Source organism: Cydia pomonella, chromosome 10 (assembly GCF_033807575.1).
Source record: "Cydia pomonella isolate Wapato2018A chromosome 10, ilCydPomo1, whole genome shotgun sequence".
Taxonomy (NCBI): Eukaryota; Metazoa; Arthropoda; class Insecta; order Lepidoptera; family Tortricidae; genus Cydia; species Cydia pomonella.
In genome coordinates this window covers 8,120,766-8,145,050 of record NC_084712.1, presented here as the reverse complement: position 1 = coordinate 8,145,050, position 24,285 = coordinate 8,120,766, and the positions used below count along the sequence as shown (strand labels likewise).

The following is a 24,285-nucleotide window of genomic DNA, read 5'->3' as shown; positions in this document are numbered from 1 at the left end:
TGGTTAACCTATTATTACTCCTGCCAAAGACATTTCGGGACTCTTACATATAATGACACACTTTTCACATTTGCCATGAAATGTACTATTTAAATGATTATGGCATATATTTATGCCATAATCTGCCATGGTCTGGAGAGACAAAAAGTATAGGTGAGTGAGTAAAGTAACTATAGCCGGTCCAACAAGTTTGTCAGTAGAAAAACGCGCAAAATTCAAATTTTCTATGTTACAACCCTTTGCGCCTACATTTTTTTTAATTTGCCGCTTTTTTTCTATTGACGGAAATCGCTATATTATTCTACCCAATTTTTTATTTCTTATAGTCTGGCAAACAACTTGTCAGTCAATAAAAACTAAGAAAACTATTCGCATCTCTTTTTTTAATACTTTTACTAGCGTATGACAAAAATAGTATGATTTAAATAACTTTGGTCCTAGCTAGCTATAAGAATACTTGCACTACCCTTTCCAGGGTGCTATGTGTTTCTATAATTTAAATGTTGGCTCGCAATAAATGATTTCTGATTCTCTCTGTCTATGTTTGAAATGAGACGATCCTGGCCAGCGACATTCTAATTCGTTGGTCCTGGCCAAAGAGTAAAGTAAGTGTCCTGGCCCAAACATATGTAACCATGACTGAATTAGATATGGTACGTTGGGGAAATGACCGAACGGGATGGTCTTATGGAACTTTCCGTAGGAGTAGCAGAGAAAGCGCTATTATTGTTTGTCCTTGTCAGGCTCACTTTTCCTCCCTGCCTACTTCTAAAAAGTCCTTAGTGAAAAAGTCTCTTTGCGCGAATGTAAGCAGAGCGAGCCCCTTTATCTCGTGTCCTAAAAACCGCTTTGGACGCGAGCCCGGCGAAAGGCACGTGCCCACCATTTATACCGGGTTTACGCGTCTCGTGGCACGGCTCGCCACTCGCACGCGAATGTAAATGCGCCATTAAAACGTAGTGATTATATGCTCTTTGTGCGCCATAACCTGCATTTTTCTTTTATAAGCGCAATAAAAAACGTCTCAATGCTGTAGTGATGCAAAAATCGATAAGAACCGAAACTTTTGAAATGATATTAAACATAGTATTCTTTTTTCTCCTGTTCGATATTGAAAATTAATGAATTGCCTTAATGATAAAGAAATATAAAGAGAGTCTAGGAATAATCGATTAAGTGCATTAATAAATAATTTCATAATTTATAACCTTGTTTTTTTATATATTACCTGTGGCAAACTCCGAATATCTTTCATTCATTCATCGTCATATTTTTCTCGTATATTGGGTTGTTTTTGTGTCGCTAATCTCAATTAAACATAATTGGAATAGCAATTATGTCCCAGTCTAACAGCAGTTATTGAATTCGCTGGAAACAACTGTACATATTTATGTGAAAACGTAAACTTTAATCGGGCCGACCTTGTATAAATGAACATACGTATTTTGGTTGGCATGTGAAACTAAAAGTGAATTCTTGTGTTTATCGACAGCTCGGAGTGGTTAACTATTAGTGTTATAAGTTATAGACCTTGATGGATATCGCGAAGGACTAATTCGTCAGTATTATGTATACATTTGCGTGTGGTAAAGACCACCTGGAGATCAGGCTTGTGTCAGAAGTATGTTCACGACGACAGGGATGGTAGCAGCACCACAGCAGGCGACGGGCCAGGTCGCGCAGAATGGGAGTACGACGTTGCCTCGCTCGCATCATCAGAGGACAGGTACTTACTTCTATTATCAGTGTTGTTTGAATGGACCTAGTGCACTTCCTGGTTGCCAAAAGTAGGTCCTAGGATGTTGTTTTGGTTCACTACTATTTTGTAAATTACTCTATATATAAATATATTTGAATACAATTAATATAAAAAAACGTTAGAAATGTTTTATAGGTAGTTATAGCCAAAGGGCCAAATATTATATTGCAACATATCTTTGTTACTAGAAAAATAAGGAGGTGTTGCAATACATTTGGCTACTTTGGCTCTTTCACTATCTATTGTATGCTGGATTTACTAAATATTTTCAAACTAATCACAAATATCAGTGCCTAATAAAGTTGATGATACAACATAATGTACAAGCCTCAAATCTTTACCCACCTCATAAATTCTGCATATAAAGAAAACATTTTGCCTCAATAATTTTGATTTAAGAGCCCATCAACATGCTCACTAGTGCCACTGCTAAATAATTGTGATTATTTAAATTATCACAATTATTTAGCAGTGGCATATACATAAAACTAGTTTCTATGTTGCTGGATTCATTGATATCTGAACTCAAAACAAAAATGACCGTTTTCACTTTGGACGCATAGATTGACGAATCAAGCAACGTAAAAACTATCGACCGACGATTGGTTTGGCCTAGTGGGTAGTGACCCTGCCTACGAAGCTGATGGTCCCGGGTTCAAATCCTGGTAAGGGCATTTATTCGTGTGATGAGCATGGATATTTGTTCCCGAGTCATGGGTGTTTTCTATGTATTTAAGTATTTATAAATATTTATATATTATATATATCGTTGTCTAAGTACTCTCAACACAAGCCTTATTGAGCTTACTGTGGGACTTAGTCAATTTGTGTAATAATGTCCTATAATATTTATTTATTTTATTTATTATGATGTATTCAAATACAATTATTTAGCAGTGGTGCTAGTGAGCATGTTGATGGGCTCTTAAGCAAATTTATCTCAAAACATTTACTAATTTTCTCTGAAACAATTATGAATTTACTGACAGATTAAATCGGACAGACAGACGGACATGACGAATCTATAAGGGTTCCGTTTTTTGCCATTTGGCTACGGAACCCTAAAAATAGATTACAAATGATTGACCTTCCCTCAGTTGTTGAACTGGTTTTTATAAAGTCAGAGTTGAATTGTATTTTATAGCCGGAGGTTGAATTGTATATACACTACATGTTTTTATTTTGTTTTATTATGCAACATTTTGTGTTCATGATATTATACATATATTTAAAAAATTCTAATGATTATGCTAAAACCTTTTTGGTATTAATCAAAATTTAAAAATAACCCAAACTTATGTCTGAGGAATAAATTATCTCTATGCCAACATTATATGATATCACTGGACACTAAAGGGTTAGAATCATTAATTTATTATAGCAATAATAATTTGATGGTATAGTCACCTAGTTAATAAAAAATGAAATAAATAAAATTGTACTCTGTGTTTTTTTTAACTCTGTTTACTTCAGGGTATGGCTAAGTACATTTAAGGAAACTAGATGGCATAGTTTATTTATAAAAAAAAAATTGTTTTTTTTCTGAATGGTAAATAAATGCTGCATATAGCATTGTTGTAACATGTGCATGCTATTTAATTTAGCCAAACAATTGAAAACTTTGACATATCAATACCATTTTGAACATAGATTGTCCAAGATAGTACATGCGTTTAGTAGCAAATGCATAAAACACTAATCAATATGTTAACAAGCCCTAAGGCAAGCTTACATGTGCATAGGGGCCTTATTTAAAAAATTAAATATTTTCTCCAAAATGGAGTTAATTAGAACACAATGTCTTAATTGAGAAAGTAACTTAATTTAAGCTCAGGAATGCACCCTTAAACTTAATAAAAGGAGTATGAAAACCATAGAAACACCATGTTTATTTGTTTATCTGTTTGATAGGGAGGCCGCCTGCAGCCCCCAAGTCTTACGACTATCTTCTAAAAGTGCTCCTGGTGGGGGACTCTGATGTGGGCAAGCAGGAAATACTACAAGACCTAGAGGATGGTTCTGCAGATTCTCCATTTTGTAGTGGCAGTGGTAAGCTATTATATGTATCATATTTTTATAAATAAATAAATAAATATTTGGGGACAATCTTACACATCAACCTAGGCCCAAATTAAGCAAAGGTTGTACTATGGGTACTAGGCGATGATATATATATATATATATATATATAGATAAATACATCTGTGTTCATCACACAAATAAATGCCCTTACCGGGATTCGAACCAGGGACCATCTACTTCATAGGCAGTACCCACTAGGCCAGACTGGTCGTCAAATTATTTCGTCATATTATTAATTTATTACATATCATTGACCCAGGGGTCGGAAAACTCTTTAAAAAACCAGCAAATCGCAGTTGAAATCACTAGTTTTTAGAATCTCAAACAGCCGCAAATGTTATTTTCAGTGGTCTAAGAGCTCAAAATGTGATTTTTTACTGCATGTTTAAACTTTCTTAATGTAATTTTCTGGTGTAATGTACTGACAGCAATACTCTTAACACCTTCGCTGCAGTAATTAGTGTAACTCGTCTTTAACCCGTCGAACGACCACCATATAACAAATTGATGCAAAGCAATTTGACCCGTATTGATCGGTGGTAACACACATCGGATACTGAGTTGCTAAAACCCAAATTGAGTTAATATCACGCGTGTGATACTATGCCGCTGCACGGGGTTAAGCATACTTCTCACGGGGTCTTTTGACTCCATCCCAAAGTGAGCATGTTAACTGACCAATGCTGGACTAGCTTCTGCAACTTCATCTGCATGGTATGATGATAATTGATAAAAACTATCCTATGTCTTTTCTTGGGTCTTAAACTATCTCCGTACCAAATTTCATCTTTTTATTTTTTATTTATTGCATAAACAAACAAGTTAGTCTAGATTTTAATACAAGACCCATCGTAGGCAAAACCTTGAGGAGGTTTGTGTGCCGATGGGGGTGTGTGCGATGATCTAAATTGGATCAACAATTTAAGCATGAACAAGTAACAGACAGATGTACTCATATACTTTCGCATTTATATTACTAGCTTTTCCCCGCAACTTTTCTGCGTGGAATTTAAATTGGGTAGCTTCATTTTTATCCAATTTGGTTTTTATTGATTCCCTATGCAATTATTCCCTATTCCTTATTCGAGAGACAATTATAACGCCTTGATAAAGTGTAAAGGCAATCATCAATTATCTCACTTTCGGGGTAATTTTCATCCTCTTAAGGGATGATATCCGGGATGAAAACTATCCTATGACCTTTCCCGAGATTCAAAGTATTTCTATACTAAATGTTAACTAAATCGGTTCGGCGATTTAAGCATGAAGAGGTAACAGACAGACACACTTTCGCATTTATAATATTAGTTGGGATTTGGTAGAACACTTTAATTAACACGTTTTTATTAGGTCGACCTGTATGTAACTAACTATAGAATGGAATCTAAGGTAACTAATTTAACCATCTTCCAAGGATCGTCGCGTCATGAAAATTGGCAGCTATATGCAGTTCTGATGACTATACAATAATATGGTACTGTCAAACTGATCTGATGATGGATCCGGAAGATATGAACTGGAACTTCATGATGGAACATCGTATCATAGCTGTGTTTGGATTTGTTAGAAAAGTCTTGTAATGAACTTTGACCACGATTAGGTTTCAAGGTCTGATGATGAAGCCGGAAGATAGGCACTAGCATTCCATGATGGAATATCTATCATAAGCGTGTTTTACTAGTGTTTATTAAACTATTAATTTATTTTTAACACGCTTTTATTAGGTCGACCTGTATGTAACTAACTATGTAATGGAATCTAAGGTAACTAATTTAACCATCTTCCAAGGATCGTAGTGTCATGAAATTTTTTCAACTGTATGTAGTTCTGATGACAATACAATAATATGGTACTGTCGAACTGATCTGATGATGGAGCCGGAAGATATGAACTTGAACTTCATGATGGAATATCGTGTCATGGCTGTGTTTGGATTTGTTAGAAAAGTCTTGTAATGAACTTTGACCACGATTAGGTTTCAAAGTCTGATGATGAAGCCGGAAGATAGGCACTGGCATTCCATGATGGAATATCGTATCATAGTCGTGTTTGCACTTTTGAGAAAGGTCATGTAATGGACGTGTTTTTACGTGCATTTATAAAACCGTGTTTTTCTAGTGTTTTTTAAACTATTATTTTATTCACATTACTAATTTGAGGCAGTTGACATAACCCTAGGTAATCTTTAATTTGATCACAGTATGGTAACAAACAGAAGGTGACACATAGCATTGTTTCATTCCTTATAAGATTGCGACTAATCTGTCACAATCTCATCACCATTGTTTGTATTTGAAAGACGTAATTAGGTTAGTTGTTATTGTTATATATGGTGCTCTACCAGGATTTAAAACTTAAAACTCGGGTGCCAGTAAAGTCCAGTATTCGTGAGATAATCACGAACATTGTTCGTAGCTTAGGCTCAGTTTATAGCAACATTAGATCTGCAGTGTAAATTAAATCGATCGCAATTTTTTTTGAGTATTGTCCCCTATTTTTGCAGCATACAAAACAACAACGATTCTCCTTGATGGCAAGCGAGTGAAGCTACAGCTATGGGACACGTCGGGACAGGGTCGGTTCTGCACGATCATCCGGTCCTACTCCCGCGGCGCGCAGGGCATCCTGCTCGTGTACGACATCACCAACAAGTGGTCCTTCGACAGTATTGACCGGTGGCTGGAGGAAGTAGAGAGGGTAAGTGTTGAGTGAGCCCAGCTATGGGACACCTCAGGACGGGGCGGGTCTGCACTATCATCCGGTCCTACTCCCGCGGCGCGCAGAGCATCCTGCTCGTGTAAGACATCACCAACAAGTGGTCCTTCAACAGTATTGACTGGTGCTACATGAAGTAGAGAGGGTAAGTGTTGAGTGAGCCCAGCTACGGGTCACCTCGGAACAGGGTCGGTCCTGCACTATCATCCGGTCCTACTCCCGCGGCGCACAGGGCATTCTGCTCGTGTACGACATCACCAACAAGTGGTCCTTCAACAGTATTGACTGGTGCTAGAGGAAGTAGAGAGGGTAAGTGTTCAGTGAGCCCAGCTACGGGACACCTCGGGACAGGGTCGATCCTGCACTATCATCCGGTCCTACTCCCGCGGCGCACAGGGCATTCTGCTCGTGTACGACATCACCAACAAGTGGTCCTTCAACAGTATTGACTGGTGCTAGAGGAAGTAGAGAGGGTAAGTGTTCAGTGAGCCCAGCTACGGGACACCTCGGGACAGGGTCGGTCCTGCACTATCATCCGGTCCTACTCCCGCGGCGCACAGGGCATTCTGCTCGTGTACGACATCACCAACAAGTGGTCCTTCAACAGTATTGACTGGTGCTAGAGGAAGTAGAGAGGGTAAGTGTTCAGTGAGCCCAGCTACGGGACACCTCGGAACAGGGTCGGTCCTGCACTATTATCCGGTCTTACACCCGCGGCGCGCAGGGCATCCTGCTCAAGTACGACATCACCAACAAGTGGTCCTTCGACAGTGTTACCCGAAGAAGTTGGAAGAATAGTATCTCTCTCTTTGTCTCTCTTGTTATCTTCTTTGCACTATTATCTAGCATTTCTTGAGCCTCGGGTTAGAAAGGATTAGTAATGTTAATTAGTATTCAAATTAGACCTACCATTTAAATTTCATATTATTTAATATGCATTATAATCGCAATGTTCATTTAAATGACGTTAAATTAGGTCTTGTTGTGAAGTAGCTATTAATAGCATCCGTGATAAATGTGATAATACGGGAACAACAAGTAAATTGGCATTCGCGGGGAAATGCTGTCGCACGCATTCCACAAGTTTGATTACGAATACAATGAGTTTCAAACATTTGCGATTTGCTCGTTTGTTGATAATATGATTATATTTCTAACAATACCTTCAAAAACTCATTGATACGAGCCGGGGTTTGAACCCGCGACCTCCGGATTGCAAGTCATACGCTCTTACCGCTAGGCCACCAGCGCTGTTGTCCTCTTCATCAAATTTATTGATACTATTTTATGTAAAAGTCTCAAACCAAAGTTTTGGTTCTTTTTCTTTTAAATAGCTTTGGCTCTTGACTGTATATTGACAACATAAAACCAAGAATTAATCGCTCTTGCGTAAAAATGTAAGTCTCAAAGCATCCTTTTGGTGCTTCTTCTTTGAAATAGGTTTGGCTCTTGACTGTAGGTTGAAAACATCAAACCAAGAATTTATCGCTCTTGTCTAAAAACTTAAAGTGTCAAAGGAAAATTTTGGTGGTTCTTCTTTGAAATAGCTTTGGCTCTTGACTGTAGGTTGAAAACATCAAACCAAGAATTAATGGCTCTTGTATAAAAACTTAAAAGTCTCAAACCAAAGTTTTGGTGCTTCTTATTTAAAATAGCTTTAGCTCTTGACTGTATATTGAAAACATCAAACCAAGAATTAATCGCTCTTGCCTAAAAACTTAAAAGTCTCAAAGGAAAATTTTGGTGCTTCTTCTTTGGAATTTGGTAATATTTTTGGTTTGTGGTAGAGTTACTCAAGATAAAACCATTTTTTAAGAGCGTGCTATATCTCTTGCGAAGACTTTTTTTTCTTGCGGTGAATAATTAATATCTTAACTCAAATCACTACCATTCGCTTTAAAAATGTGTAAAGATAAAACTAAATAATTTTTATTCTCCTTTAAAAAAATATGTTGTTTTTAACTCAAGACATACTTATTGGACTAAGCAATTTATTATTTTATTTAAGCAACCGTGCGCAAGAGAGTTTTGCATTTTGAATTAAGATATCTTTTTTATCTGTGTAGTATGCCAAACATTACTTTGTGGACCAACCCTATACTGACCCACCCCTTATTATTTCGTTAACATTACTGAGCCCATCATTTTATTATCAAACAGATGTGCTTGTTATTATTAAAGCTATCAACTATCATTATAAATACAATAATTAAGAGTGCAATCACTTAAGGTCTACAATAGATCAGTAATGACCAAACAGTGCACACAGACATTAAAAATAACCAATCTGTCTTCTAGCAACGTCGCATAACGCAAAGTAGTAGTGTAACACTCGTTCGTGTTGTCGTACATAATCAGTTTAGTTTTCGTCGCGCTCTTATACTACTTATCTAAAACTTTGTCATATTATCCCGTACATCTGGTCAGAAATGAGAATTATTTTATTTAATGTGGCGCCATTTAAATTATCTATCCCAATTGAACCAAACAAAATCTGTCGAACTCTCGGGTTTAAGTTAGTGCCAAGAATTTAAATTATAGGTATCTTTTTAGGTACTTCTTTTGTTTACCTTCATCTCCCTTATCTTGAGTGTTTTTGTTTTTAACTCTTATTCTAATCGCATTATCTCAAACATCACTTGTAACGCCGTGATTTAACTATTAAAAAAATCAGTAAAAATGTTGTTATAATTTTGCAATTCACGTTTTCATGCTATAGATTCATATGAATAATAGGGTAATTACAACAAAAGATATTGGTTTACAGCACGCGCCCGGCGTGCCCAAAGTGCTAGTCGGCAACCGCCTACACCTCGCGTTCAAGCGGCAAGTGCAAGAGCGCGACGCCGAGATGTACGCCGCCAAGAACCACATGGCGTTCTTCGAAGTGAGCCCGCTGTGCGACTTCAACATTCGCGAGAGCTTCTGCGAGCTGTCGCGGATGGCGCTGCATCGGAACGGTATGGAGCGACTCTGGAGGAGCAATAAAGGTACGAGAATTTTTTTACACTCTGTTATTTCTAATGTTACATGTAAATATATACTGTTATTTCTTGTAAACGCTGTCGAAGTTTTCAAATAAATATTAAATTCAATGCTAATTCTTTGATCCTGTTGTTAATAGCAGACTTACGGGAATTTCGATTACGCATGTTTATTTTATTTTATTTGTGATTTAAATTTCTTTTGTAACGAATATAAATACCATTGAACTGTCTGACTGTAATAATGAGTGATTCGATAAGAAACGTGCAAGTCAAGGAAAAAATTTTGCTCCCACGTTTGATAGGTGAAGAAAATATCGCAGTATGGCGAAATATCGTTTACCGAGCCGTATTACCTATGTGCGAATTTGGTGGCGGGGGAAATACAAGCGATACTAATGCAGGAATGGGGCCGATGTGGTGATATATGAACTTCCGCGGGACGACATCTTTATAATATTTGGTAGCTGCTAACTCTCCAATAAGCCATATGTCCCACACCCACTAGAGCGGCGCCACAGTCATGCTCAGAGCGAATAGCGCTATCGGCTTTCAAGCACGGATTTGTCAAAGACTACACATTTAATACATTGAATCATTGGTTATAACCACTGTACCATCGACCGTAAAACTGCATGGCGATTTTATCAATGACTTCATTCATAATTTCTCCATGCAATTTTGCTCAGTGTATATGTACATATTTGTATTTGAGCATGTCCGCCCGCAGTGCTGAGCCTGCAAGAGCTGTGCTGCCGCGCCATCGTGGCGCGCACGTCGGTGTACGGGCTGGAGCGGCTGCCGCTGCCCGCGACGCTGAAGTCGCACCTCAAGTCCTACGCCATCTCGGCCGCGCCGCGCCGCCTGCGCGCGCGCGCCGCCAAGCACCCGCACCCGCGCCTCAACTGCAGCGGCCGCAACTCCTGCTCCGTCGTCTGAGCCGCGCGCGCGCCGCCAAGCACCCGCACCCGCGCCTCAACTGCAGCGGCCGCAACTCCTGCTCCGTCGTCTGAGCCGCGCGCGCGCCGCCAAGCACCCGCACCCGCGCCTCAACTGCAGCGGCCGCAACTCCTGCTCCGTCGTCTGAGCCGCGCGCGCGCCGCCAAGCACCCGCACCCGCGCCTCAACTGCAGCGGCCGCAACTCCTGCTCCGTCGTCTGAGCCGCGCGCGCGCCGCCAAGCACCCGCACCCGCGCCTCAACTGCAGCGGCCGCAACTCCTGCTCCGTCGTGTGAGGCTGCCTGCGGTTAGCACTTAGCTCTACTCTGTCTGCCCCGGCCTCTAACCGACTTCACACGCGCCCGATGTCAGCTAGGAAATTAACCGCATACGAAGTCATTATGTTGGATATTATATTCGACGCTATTGACAGGTATTGAAGTTCGAATTTCAACAAATATTTTTTATTGCATGCAGTAAGTTAAGGTCAATATGGTGAAGACCGGCGTATAAAATGTATTGCCGAGACCGTCGTAGGGCTAGAATTCACGTATTTGTATACGTACAGTCAGCGTCAAATACTTCGTAGCAGTCAAAGTAGCCAAATAGTTTGGTACACCATATATTTAGTATGGTGTACCGAACTATTTGGCCACTTTGACTGCTACGAAGTATTTGACGCTGACTGTACGTCGCTCTGACACAGTCAGACTGTCTCTTCCTGTCTGACTCAGACAAGAAGAGCTTCACTCCTGCACCTTCTGTGTGTATGTGTGGAGTATGTGTAAAGGAATGCTCCCGGTACTGGTTTACTATACAAATACAGTACCGAAACCGGAAATCCCCGGTTCTCGCCATACAAACTCAGAACCGGGGGCATTCCCTAACATTGTACGCAAGACCTAAAAGCGACAAAAGGGAGACGATTAGTTCTAAAGTTTTATTCATCTTGGCACTATCAGAGTACCATATTAACGCATTCACTACCAGTTACACGCTACGCTTATAGCCAATAACGCGTTTTCCCGCGTTGTAGCAAAAAGCACCTTCAAACCGAAACCCTGCTGAGCGAGTCGCTCTCAGTGAATATGTTAACTTGTTTGGAAAACTAGACACTAAAACAAATATTTAGTAAAAAGTTTTGTTTGTTTCGTATTTACGAATACTGTGCATAATTGCTGTTAGTATCTTATGCGTCCCGCGCGTAGCTGTGGACGTTTATCTTGTTTGTCGTAGCTCAACAATTTCCAAATAACATACCATCTTGAGACAGCATTACATAAAGTGCAAGATTTATGTCATTAATTAATCTCTGCATTGCCACTGAAGTTACAATGGGCATACAAAATATCGTCTTCATAGGTTGAAAGTTGGTCTGTGTAATTTTTTGTAATAAAATCAAATTTAATTCCATTTGTCATATTATTTGTATAGACAGTTTTTTCCATGTAATGTAACTCATTGATAATGCCAAGAGGTCGGGGTTCTAGCTTTAGTTAAAACAAATTGACTATAATTATTATTGTTAATCTCAGTGTGAAGCCACGATTAGAACACATTTTTCCTGTGTCGCTTATAGGGAAGATGTCGAAACGCCCGTCAAAAATATCATATTTTTAAATAAAATTTTCCTAACTGCCAACAATTTAATATTAAATGTTTATTATTAATAACGTAAATGTAAACATCACAGTAATTATCGTTCCGATTGTATTTGATAGTATTAACGCCCTACAATAGAATAGTCGATGATCCTAACACAAAATACAGGCTGTACTGACAACGGATTTGTGACTAGTTTTAGACTAGATTAAGGTATTGTTACTTAAAAGGTCATAATGTGAATATAGGTAACGTTATTATAGATATATGTGAATATACTGTACGGCACCTGTTCTGATACCTCCCACAGTAGCGCCTCTCTTAGACTTATGGTAGTTCAGATGAAGTTATAGTTCGTTCGCGTTAAGAATGCAGTTAAATCATTATTGTTCGTTGATAAATAAGTAAGTAAGTAAACACTTTATTGTACGAGAAAAAAAGAAATATTGATTACATAAATGTGTAGTACAAAGGCGAACTTATTCCTAAAAGGATCTCATCCAGTTAACCTATACCTAAAGGAGTAATAAAAATAACTACTTAAAATAATTATATATTATTACATACTTTAAACTATATATAAATAAATATAAAATAACCCATCCACTATCTATCCTACCTGTCAGTTAGTTCTTCGTCTGAGAGCCCAAGGTTTTTTAGTTTATATTTTAGCGATGCCACCAATTGACGCGCTACCACCGCGAGTTACGAGCATCGCTAAGCCGGCGGACAATGATGATTTTACTGCATTCTTAATGCGAACGAACTATATGTTGGATTCAGTGCCATCGATTGCCCATTTCAAGCACATTTTCGCAATGTCCCATAACTAAAAATATACCGACCAACATTACCAATGTCATAATTGGCACCACCAAAGCCCAACCTGAGTGTGCTTGTACTGTTTTCAACTCTATTACTGAGAAAGGTAGAGTAATGGCTTAACTACGCTCGTGGATAGTCCGTAACACTTATCTCGTCATAACCTAACCTTTCCGTAATGCGCGCGGTTATTTTTTTTGCGACAAACGCAGCGTTGAACGCATGCGATCAACGGAATGTAAGAAAAATGACAATGCGCTTACCGCGGCGTTTATTACCACGTAAAACAGTATGGTTATTAGATTATCTGATGGTAAATGGTGTGCGGCAAACGCAAAAAACACCGCGCGCTTAACTTTGCCATGACATCGCGCCATGAAAGGCGATATTTACTGGAAGAGGACTAGTTACCCTGTATTTTCCCATTTTATGTAGTTAATATTAATGAAAGCTATGTATCCAACTCAGGTTCTTGCTCATGCTTAGCTACAGTACGTATGCATATACTAGTGCATACTGTAATGCATTCGTAAGTTTGTTACTCGGTTCGATGCAACCGTACATAGTACAGTACCACCGCAAACACAGCAATGTCTAAATTTTTCTCGTTCAAAGTCTAATTCCGATATAACGGGGTCATTTAGATTTGTTAAATTAACTACCTAAATCCTTGAAATCAAGGGTGGATGGGGTGGCTAAGAGGCGCAAACGCGACCCCAAAGCACGTCCCTTCATATTTTTTTTAGGTCCTTACCTCATTAGGATCAAGCTTCTCCCCCCCCCCCTAAAATCCTGGAACCACCACTGCTTGAAATGACTACATTGCAATGTCGAAATAATTCCGTTTCTCTACAGATTGTCGTTTAAATATGAACGTAAATTCCAACCACTAGAGTACAATGTCCTTATTTTTATAACCATTTAGTGTATCATTGTGGGCTACCCCTATAATTAAAGTCACTTATTGTCCACTATTAATAAGTAGAGTAAGGTCACATATTATGTAAACACTTGTAAATATTTAACAATTTGAGGAATTCATCGTATACCAAAAGTTCTACCTAAATTCCAACAACATATGGCTATTTTCAGATAACTTGTTTACTATGTTAGGGTCTTATTATTTAGGAGGTTAAAACTTTTCGCATAAAATGTGTCACTTTTCTGTACATTATCTAGAAAGCTTGTTTCCAAAACGTTGCAATTGCAATACCGTAAATGAAAATCCATGCAGTAATTAACAGACCATACAATTATCAAGTAAGTTAATTATTTTGTACTAGAGAAACTAAGGAAAATATTTAGTTTTTGAACATCATCAAAAATACTTTGTGAAGCTATATTAATTGCTATTTTGGGATTCTCGTATTTTGGAAATAAGCTAAAATATGGTTGTGTATGTTTTAGTATGTGACAGCTATTAGTTTTTGCATTTAAATGTTTCATATCGAGCACATAGCCACGAACCCACTAAGAAGTTGGAAGTGTGTCAATCAATACATTTGGTTCTCCGTCCCTATAAAACCGAACCATTCGTTAGTAACTAAATGTAACATATAACCTATATACACTTAAGCTCTGGTTTCCTAGGATAGCGGTGCCGTCATATAACGTCCGTAATATTACGAACGCAAAAATAATGATCCTTCAATCAGCGCCCTCTAGGAAACCGCGCCAGTTTGTTTACATAGACAACGTTCTATATGACATCACCGGTATCCTAGGAAACCAGAGCTTTACCTGACAAAGAATTGACGACGATAACAAGTAATCATCCCAATTCGATACTTTTAGATCATTATGAAAAAATATCGGGAATTTAATCGGATCGATATCTTGGTTGGTCTAACTGCCAACAATATAGACTACCCGTCTTTTTCTTACTGTATTTACTAGGGACGGACGGGTAGCCTATCTCGCGAGTACTGTCGCGACAGTCCTGGGGCCCATTTCTCGAACGGTATTAGACTAATATTATTAGTCCACGAACTGTCAAATCGTATGCAACACACTAATAATATTAGACTAATACGGTTCGAGAAATGGGCCCCTGTGCTAATCCGGCATCGCTTAAACATCTGGCATCCATCTTTCTCTAAGTATTGTTCTAAGATGAATATGTGTCATTTAAAAAGACGTGATTGGTCAGTTTGTGGTTCGCTCTGCGTAGAAGCCCCAAGAATACATTTCTAAATTATTGTAACTACGTAATACTTGTTGCATGATAATCTTGCTACTGAAAGTTGTGCCAAGGGCAGTCAGCAAAAGAATACAGTTTGCACCCCTTACCCCTAAGGGGTTTAGCTATAGGGGTTTAAATGCGGTGAAACAGTTATCAAGCGAAAAGTAAACATGCATTACAAAATGTGTATATGTTGAAAATAATGAAAATGAATAATCAAATGGGATTACAAAGTACGTACTTGTAAATAAGGACCTACTTTGGCCAGCTTTCAGTACATTTTGACAAGTTGTGACGCGTCCAAAGCGACGAATTTGTAAATTATTTTACTAAATTATAACTGTTGACGAAAATAACTAACTTTTGTAAATATTGTTTCGACATTATGAGTTATTTTCATTTTTCACTTGTGATTGTTTTAGTTGATAAACTTAATCCAAATACATACACTAATGCCAGCTGAAAGTTTGGGTTAGATTGCTGCAGTCATTATCACTACTATTGTAAGTTGTGAAATAAATTTAATTTATAATAATTACTTTGTGTACTCATTTTATACCTGACTATTACAGTTTAATTGTACTTCCGAAGCAAGTAGCAGTACATATACATATACTATATTACAGTTAATTATCAAGGAACTGTGGGCGATTTAATGTGGTCATGAAGCTTACCTACCCTGAAAGTTATTATAATAATTATGTTGCAGGTATTTCTGTACCCCTAGTGTAACTTTGATCGACATCATAACGTGACGAACGCGTTTGCGTTAAGTCTCATTTTGTATAGGATTTTGAGTTTCCAAAACGTCCTGCTTGGCGCGCTCTTTCAAAATCCTATACAAAATGAGACTAAACGCAAACGCGTACGTCACGTTTGGAAATCGAATTTATTTACACTAGGGGTACTGCTCTCTGTGACACAACACAGCGTATAACAGGATCAGTTTTCCACTGACTAAAAGTACCCCATGTACATTTCATACTAGCGGTACTGAAGAGGATTTAAAACTTCCGTGAGACACAGACGTGTTAAATATATTAAAAATGGGTCACATACGATACGATTGAATAGGACTTAACATGTTCAAAACTCCGCTGCAAATAACTGAACACATGTAAATATACGCGCTAGTCATGTTCAGGCAAATACCATTTACCTATCTTTCAATTACGTTACTATAACTAAGTACATTATATTTTTAAGAATTTTAAGTTCTAGCCTAGTTATATTTTTTTCGTGTAGCTAGGAATTTTTTAACAAATCGTTTAGTCTGGTAACCCAAAACAAGGCCTTACAAAGAAACGTCGAACGGTCACCGTGGTTCCCTCATTACTGTACAAGACCTGCGTGAAATTACGCACGGAACGACAAAAAATAATCAATAGAAAACAACATGCGCCCTGGCGCGTATTAGACGTAACTTGACAGTAGGATGAACTAAACAATGTTATTTCGTAGTGGAAATGCGTTAGACTAGACATATAAAAATCACAAATGTTTGATAGAACCAAGCAATGTAAACTGTCGCACAAAATGATGATTCGCTTAAACAATTTTTTGTATGTTTTTAATTTGCGTCAAGGCACAATTCTTATCGCCGTCCACCAAATCGTGAGTAAATAACAAACCTTTACCTATCACAATAATTACATTATTTATCATGAATCAGGATTATGTTATGTAGGCTGAGGTTTACCGTTAGAAATAAAATAGCATTAAGATAAGAAATACTTCACAAGTGACATTGCTATTATTTTTTTCAGGCGCTTTCGTCTTTCGTTTTAATTATTTTATTAGTTGGCATTTCTCATGTCGGCGAGATGTTGTCAATGCTTCACAACGACATGGAAGACGATGCAGAGAGACGAGGTTTCTTTGAGGTGACGTACGACCAGCAGCTCACGTTCCACGAGGGTGAAGTCATGAGCACGAACAACCAAAGGAGGTTCGCTAAAGCGCAACATCTGGCTTCAGGTACTTATGATAACAATATGAAAATGTTTGTGCCATATCAGTGAATAAACAAGTGTCTGATGGTTATGTTATGAGTTACGGGACGCTTGTAGTTCCAGGGATAACACACGCACGTTACTAGCCCAATTAAAGCTCTATTTCTCCATACGGTACCTATCTTGCGCAACCTCGTGGGTACGAGTATTACATTTATTAGGGAGTAAGAAGTTGACTGCATAACTAATATTACAATTATTATATCGAATGACCTGCTCACTGCTAAAACCAAGGCAACTTTCTGAGCCAAATTGATGATCTGCAAAGCTATCGAAATAATTACGTAACTAATTACCTTTGAGGCTGCATTAAAAATGAATAAATACACAAAAAACTAACGTTAGAAAAAGTCAAAAATGCAATATAAAAAAATAATGAAAAACATACCCGACAGGGAAAGCTATCGAAATAACAACTTAACTAATTACCTTTGAGGCTGCATTAAAAATGATTTAATACACAAAAAACTAACGTATAAAAAAGGAAAAAAATACATTATTAAAAAAAAATGCAAAACATACTCGACCGAGTGGGTTTAAAGGCAGACCGCTGGTTGGCGCGCATTAACCAGCGGCTGCATAGAAACAACCACTCGACCAGGATATGCGTATTAGTTGTGGCGAAATTAGCCTTTACCTATTTATTTATTATTGTTCGCTGTCAAATTAATTGACTATTCGAAAACTTTATTGCAAAGATATACGGTTCATTAAAGCTCAGTTAAGAATGTTGATGTCACCAGCCAGACTATTGCGTAGGCTAACATTAAAAAAAAACATTTTAGTTACATACAAGATACATAGTTCATTGTATTTATTTTCCACATTATTAATTTTGTGCAAAATGCAAAGCTAAGTGAATAACGCATCTAATTATTTTGTGACTGACACAAAAACAAGAAAAAAAAAAAAAAAGAAAATAAAAAATACAAAACATAACCAGCCCAACGGGGCTCGAACGCAGATCACTAGCGCTAACTAGCATCTGCGCTCAAGGTACCGCTCGACCAGGTCTATGTGTATCAATATCGTCGAAATTAGCTTATATATGGTTAATTACTATCGATCAACCATGTTTCGACACATGATTAAAACTTTTAGAACGCCATCTGACTTTGATCCTTATTCTTTCATTGATGTGTTAAACATCAAAAAGTGGCGCCATCTTACCGGGCACAACCTAAAGGTTATGGCGCCATCGCTCGAAACGATGCTGCCATAACTTTGATCTATTAGATGGCACCACTTTTTGATATTTAACACATACCTATCTGTAAAAGAATAAGGATTAAAGTCAAATGGCGTTCTAAAAGCTTATAATTATGTGTCGAAAGGTGGCAGTAAATTTACTGTGGCTACAAAGTTTTCGTTGACAATCCACCTCTATTTCAAATTATTTTTGATAAAACCTAATATACCTATATAACGTTCATTAAATAAGTAATTATACATTTGAAACAAACATTTAAGTCATTTTTTAGGGTTCCGTACCAAAAAGGTACAAAAGGAACCCTTATGGTGCGACTCTGTCCGTCCGTCCGTCCATCCGTCTGTCTGTCTGTCACATCGCTAAATATCTCGAGAACCACTTAAGCTATCGATTTGAAATAGTTATGAGCAACGCTAACCCAGACATATTGAAAGTATTATTTTTATTTTTAATAACTATAGAAAATGCCCAATATGAAGAGGGGGGGCAAAATTTCAAAATTTACTGACTAGATCAAGTGGGGTATTTGAAAGAGCTCAAATTGACCATTCCAAAACAATTTTTTACTATTTTTAGCAGTGGAACAAATTGATTTATGAAGTATCATTTCCCCCCTCCACCCCTTATCTCCGAAGATACCGAAGAAAAAATATGATTTTTTTACACAATATTAATATTACTAATTAATATTATTAATATTACTATATAGGAAAAATATAATCAGACTTCTATCTTGATAACTTTTTTTTAATTAATAAAAAACGTTTCCGATTTTAGTTTGCAATTTAACCAACTTTATGTATGTTTACACTTACGCTTGAAATTTCTACGAGTTTACATTAAAAACACCTTTTTTCAAATAACAGAACAATTTTTGGAATTGGTTCACATGATAGAGAATTATCGTCGAAAAACCAACATACGTGCATTACATCACGCAAATTAGACAATTTGCCGATAGATGACGCTTTACTCAATTATAATTGGGTACTTGACACATGTTGAATATTATAACAAAATTTAGTTAAATGGATAGAAAATGAGCCATACATTATGAAACAGTGGAATTTTATTGTACGACTTTGTCGGCTTTATTGATTTATATATCCATGCCGAATTTCAGCTTTCTACTAACGACCACGGAGCAAAGCCTCGGACAGACAGACAGACAGACAGACGGACATGGCGAAATTATAAGGGTTCCTAGTTGACTACGGAACCCTAAAAACAGTCAAGTAGCCAATTAGTAAAGGTACTTTTGATTAAAAGTCTTTCGCCTTTATAGTTACACGAGATAATTCAAAGTTTGCACGGAACCCTGGGTGCGCGAGTAAAACGAACTCGTGCTTGGCCGTTTTTTTTTATTTTTTACTTTAAGTAACTATTATAAATGTATGTGCCTGTAAGCACACTCAAAATAAATTCGAATATAAATATATATAATAATTCAGCCTATATACGTCCCACTGCTGGGCACAGGCCTCCTCTCATGCGCCAGAGGGCTCGGTCTATAGTCCTCACGCTAGCCCAATGCGGATTGGGGACTTCACATACACCTTTAAATTTCTTCGCAGATGTATGCAGGTTTCCTCACGATGTTTTCCTTCACCGAAAAGCTAGTGGTAAAACTGGTAAATATCAAATGATATATATTTCGTACATAAGTTCTGAAAAACTCATTGGTACGAGCCAGGATTTGAACCCGCGACCTCCGGATTGAAAGTCGGACATCATATCCACTCGGCCACCACCGCTTTGAAATTCAAATATAAAACCTCTTCAAAAACAAAACAAGGCAGCAGTTTAACTAGTAATTTATTTGAAATAATGGCAATAAAACTATCCAGCAGTGTTGGCCGAACGTTAATTGCAATTAACCATTATAAATTAAAACGTAACCGTAACGGACGGTTACAGTTTACGGTTCAATTTATAATGGATAATGGCCAATATTTTTTAATTGCATTAACGTTTTGGCCAACACTAGCTGCTATCCAGTTGAAATTTTCGTGTTCCAGTGACAGTAATATTCCTGTACACGAGCACGATCCTCACATCCATCTACCTCATGTGCTGCATCTCGCTGCTGCACGGCGCCGTGAAGTACCGGCGAGAGTACGTGTTACCGTGGATCCTGGCCGCTTGCGTAGGCGTGGTGTTGCTGCTGGCTGCTATTATTGTGGGCGACGGATACCCCTGCGTTGTCAACTTGTTTGGCGGACATAACCTCTACCGTAAGTAGCCGAATTATATCTTCGTACTATCCTAGTAGTACTAATACTTACTATAATTAGCTGGAGAACACTGAAAGAAATGTTTGCATAACTGTAACAAAATTTTGGTTACTGTTTACACAAAAATTGGGACTTGCGAACTATGTGTTATATGTTACAAAACCGTGTTTGGCTATCAGTGTTCAGGTACTGGGTATACACTACAAAATAAGTTTGTAAATTTATGCAAAGTTTATTTTCTTATAACCGTAGTTTAGTTATTTAGTAAAGTTACAAAACCAGTTCGCCTATCTATTTTTTTCAGTGAAACTGAGTAACATATAAAGCCCGACCAGAAATATATGATCCTTGTCAAGAGGGCGCTGTTATTTTCATGTCATAGGGTGACAGTTCAGTTTAGTATGAAAAATTTAGTAGCGCAATATGGCGCATGATCATATATTACTGGTCAGGTTTTAAAAGACCTACAATCACCATACAACATCGCGTGTCCCCATCATTGTTTCAGATAGCTCTATTTATTATTTTTGGATTTACGTTTGTGCGTATGAAAACTATTAAAAGTAAACTATTGTTAACCCGGCAAACGCTCACTAGATACTCGTAACGCTTTACGCTCATTAAATGGAACTTTACCCAATCTAAGGCGCCTTTATTATGCTTTTAATGTAGGTAATTGCCTGCGCTAGCTATCAGGCCGATAGGTACATATAGTCTAAATTACCTATCGTTTTGAATTTGAAGTTAAGCAGTCGTCTAAAGCATAAATACGATCATAATAAACTCCATGTTTATATTCGTTCTAGATTTCGGCTGCGCCCTCTTCGTCCTGACATTCATCTACGCGATCTGCGCGGTGTCGAGCTTCGCCCTGGAGACGGGTGGGCGCTGCCGAGCCGCGCGCGCCGCCAGCGACGAGCGCGGCGAACGCCTGTTGCTACTCGACCACGCGGCGCACTCCAGCCTGCTGTCGGCCGCGCAGCTCAACAAGCTCACCAACACAAGGACGCACTTCGTTTAAGGCGGCGATCCGTACAGTGTGGTAATCGCATAAATTATGCTGTCAAACAGTCTTTTATTGTTCAGAGAGGGTTTGATGAAGGTTGAATCGGGCGCGGATATCGCCTATGACAGATGCTCAGTGTAAATACTGGGTAATCTCATAACTCATCCAAATAAAAAGTTAATTGTGTTAATTTAAAATTGAAAGGAAAATATGCGACTCTGTCCCATTTAGAAAAGATTACAACTTGATTAATACGTATTAAAATAATACGTATTAAAAAAAGGGATGAACTCTGTTGAAATTTGAACCTTCTGTGCTTATCCAAAAACTTAGTCCTTACTCTTAGCAATATCACGCTATATAATTATTAATGATTATTACGCTAGTACGTTAACGGCTGATGCAACTAAGTATTATAAAATATAAGACACGCCTAATCTCATCTGGCTCTAAATCCAGTCCTTTATTACCATAAACATGTACCTGGGGGCCTACCACGAAATCGAAATTCGCAAATTGCGGGGATCTTTCTCTTTTACTCTAAGTAAGACGTAATTAGAGTGACAGAGAAAAATGCCCGCAATTGACGAACTTCGATTTTCGCGGTTATAGCGCTGTAGTCCTGTATACACTATACAACTATATGTATATGTAGAAGTAAATTGAAGCATCAGCTTTTTTAGAAGTTTTCTAGCTAATTTTTTGCTTAAAGAAATAAGATTACACTTTAAATGACTGGTGAAAGGTTTCTGATATAAGAAAAAGCAATACTAAAATATTACATATACACCAGCTTTATGGTCGAAATTACTTGGGATAAACAATCTTTAACCTAACCATGTGGGCACGATGAATTAATAAACGGATACTTTTGAAATTTATGTTTATCCCAGAAATTTCAACTATAGGTACCTTTATTTACGTCCAATTACTAGTGCATTAAGTAGACATGCTTAGAGTCAATGATACTTAGTACTATCATTATTTATTGTGATATTTTAATTATAGAGTGCAATTAATAAATGATAAGTTATATTTAATTGCAATGGTACAAAAAACAAGTTAAAAGCAAATCAAATGTTTAAGGTGAAAAATATATTATAATTTTATTATAAGATAAAGGTGTTCTTTAGTAAATACAATGATATTAAAAACGCTTACAATACATATTATATAAAATATGATTATGTTTAGCAGTCATAAATCAAGCTTTTGAAATTATGCTATGTGAAAGTAAAGAACAATCTTTTGTAATCAAGTGTTTTATTTGAATTAATCATAAACTTTGTATAGATGGCAACATCATGACTAATGGTTAAGTACTATGAGTATATCACTTTATCTATAATTGTACTATTACAAAAGTCAATTATTTGTGCTTATAATAAAATAAACATCATTATATACATTTGAGAACAAAGCTAGACTTATACAAGGGCAACAAATTCCCATTTGTCCCATACATTTATTTAAGAATCTACCAGTAGCAAGACCAATGGGGTTAAACCATGGAATTATTCCATCCATTGCAATTTTTTCCTCTGCCTTGTAGAGGGCAAAAAAATCTGAATTGAATGGTTGCCTAAATACAAAGACTAACTTAGTCCTCGATTGCATCTGGAAGACATATTATTTGTAGCGACACAGCTTCTATATTCACGTACATGCTACCCCCATCGGCCATTCTCCAAGGGCCTCTGAATACCCTTGAATCCTCTTGCAAGAATAAATTTTTCTGACGATTCTGACCTGCTGGCATTTGGCTTTAAAATTTTGATACTCCTGTAAAATCTTTCCAAATCCATTTCTAAAATTGGCACTTCTTTTCCATCCCATACTTTAATTAATAAGTTGCCATCAATCTTGGTGACTAGAGCTGCAAACCTTATAGCCATGTAGCAGAGCCCTATGATGCGGTCCTTGTCCAGCTCCCGCACACCAGTGGCGCTAGGGGCCATGTCTGACAGAACCAGATCTACTTTCTTATCCCCTAGAGACTTTATCACTTTGTCATGTGCCTCAATTGTAGAAAAATCCATGTTATTCAATATTGTTGCTCCCTGAAACAAAGATTACAAGATCAGTTGGCATGTTAATGGTAGGTCATTATAAATCAATTAAGTATGTAATTAGTAACATACCGCAATAGGAAATAATTGTAATTTGTCAATGGCCAGCACTGTCCCTTTAGGTTTTTTGGGGTCTGCTCCATCAGCATTCGTTTTTTGCACTGCTACTTGGGTCCATGAGCCCGGTGAAGCTCCTAGGTCAATAACCGTAAGTCCTGGTGTTAGTATGTTCGTCTTTTCGTTCATTTCTAGAAGTTTGAATGCACTGCGACATCTGTAATATACACAAATATAGCAATGATATAATTACATTAAAACACACTACATATGTTAAACAATGTACTGGAATAAAATGCATACCTATAGTTATATATTTTTGCCTTTTCAACATAAGGGTCAACTCTTTGACGACTTAGCCACTGTTGAGAGCTCTTGAATCGCTTTAGACAATTTACTAAAAAGCACATTCTGGTGTAGCTTAAACAAGACTGCGCAATTGAGCGCGATGTCCACATTGTATATTAATAGTCGTAGTTTTTCTTAACTTTATATTTAAATTGGAAGAATAGCAAGAATAAACTACAATTCAGCCCATTCCTCTATCAATACAATAAATATTGAACGAGTACTCAAACGTCAAACGGTAGCTGTCAAAATTATTATTCAAAG

The 24,285-nt window shown here is 37.5% G+C and overlaps 3 protein-coding genes across 3 annotated transcripts; 2 read left to right on the top strand and 1 right to left on the bottom strand.

Annotated features, from left to right (window-relative positions):
* The first annotated feature begins 1,222 nt into the window (after window positions 1-1,222).
* Window positions 1,223-15,623, top strand: LOC133521992 (ras-related protein Rab-40C). The gene is made up of 5 exons (XM_061857159.1): window positions 1,223-1,726; window positions 3,671-3,808; window positions 6,345-6,538; window positions 9,324-9,546; window positions 10,271-15,623. The coding sequence occupies exons 1-5, from the start codon at window positions 1,624-1,626 to the stop codon at window positions 10,477-10,479; spliced, it is 867 nt and encodes a 288-aa protein (XP_061713143.1). The 5' UTR covers window positions 1,223-1,623; the 3' UTR covers window positions 10,480-15,623.
* An 819-nt stretch (window positions 15,624-16,442) lies between these two features.
* LOC133521993 (uncharacterized) lies at window positions 16,443-22,801 on the top strand. Its single transcript, XM_061857160.1, has 4 exons — window positions 16,443-16,699; window positions 16,852-17,062; window positions 20,326-20,541; window positions 21,348-22,801. The coding sequence occupies exons 1-4, from the start codon at window positions 16,583-16,585 to the stop codon at window positions 21,560-21,562; spliced, it is 759 nt and encodes a 252-aa protein (XP_061713144.1). The 5' UTR covers window positions 16,443-16,582; the 3' UTR covers window positions 21,563-22,801.
* Window positions 22,794-24,261, bottom strand: LOC133521994 (rRNA methyltransferase 2, mitochondrial). Its single transcript, XM_061857161.1, has 3 exons — window positions 23,977-24,261; window positions 23,689-23,890; window positions 22,794-23,607 (listed from the first exon to the last, which is right to left on the bottom strand). The coding sequence occupies exons 1-3, from the start codon at window positions 24,129-24,131 to the stop codon at window positions 23,215-23,217; spliced, it is 750 nt and encodes a 249-aa protein (XP_061713145.1). The 5' UTR covers window positions 24,132-24,261; the 3' UTR covers window positions 22,794-23,214.
* Between the last annotated feature and the right edge of the window lie 24 nt (window positions 24,262-24,285).

Excerpts from the sequence above, each read along its gene's own strand:
- LOC133521992 (XM_061857159.1), top strand. The coding sequence starts at position 1,624 with ATGTTCACGACGACAGGGATGGTAGCAGCACCACAGCAGGCGACGGGC. Across the intron at positions 1,727-3,670 it reads CTCGCATCATCAGAGGACAG|GGAGGCCGCCTGCAGCCCCC; the intron begins GTACTTACTTCT and ends TCTGTTTGATAG. Across the intron at positions 6,539-9,323 it reads GGCTGGAGGAAGTAGAGAGG|CACGCGCCCGGCGTGCCCAA; the intron begins GTAAGTGTTGAG and ends ATTGGTTTACAG.
- LOC133521994 (XM_061857161.1), bottom strand. The coding sequence starts at position 24,131 with ATGTGGACATCGCGCTCAATTGCGCAGTCTTGTTTAAGCTACACCAGA. Across the intron at positions 23,891-23,976 it reads GCAAAAATATATAACTATAG|ATGTCGCAGTGCATTCAAAC; the intron begins GTATGCATTTTA and ends TGTATATTACAG. Across the intron at positions 23,608-23,688 it reads TACAATTATTTCCTATTGCG|GGAGCAACAATATTGAATAA; the intron begins GTATGTTACTAA and ends TCTTTGTTTCAG.
- LOC133521993 (XM_061857160.1), top strand. The coding sequence starts at position 16,583 with ATGTTTGATAGAACCAAGCAATGTAAACTGTCGCACAAAATGATGATT. Across the intron at positions 16,700-16,851 it reads TTATCGCCGTCCACCAAATC|GCGCTTTCGTCTTTCGTTTT; the intron begins GTGAGTAAATAA and ends TATTTTTTTCAG. Across the intron at positions 17,063-20,325 it reads AGCGCAACATCTGGCTTCAG|TGACAGTAATATTCCTGTAC; the intron begins GTACTTATGATA and ends TTCGTGTTCCAG.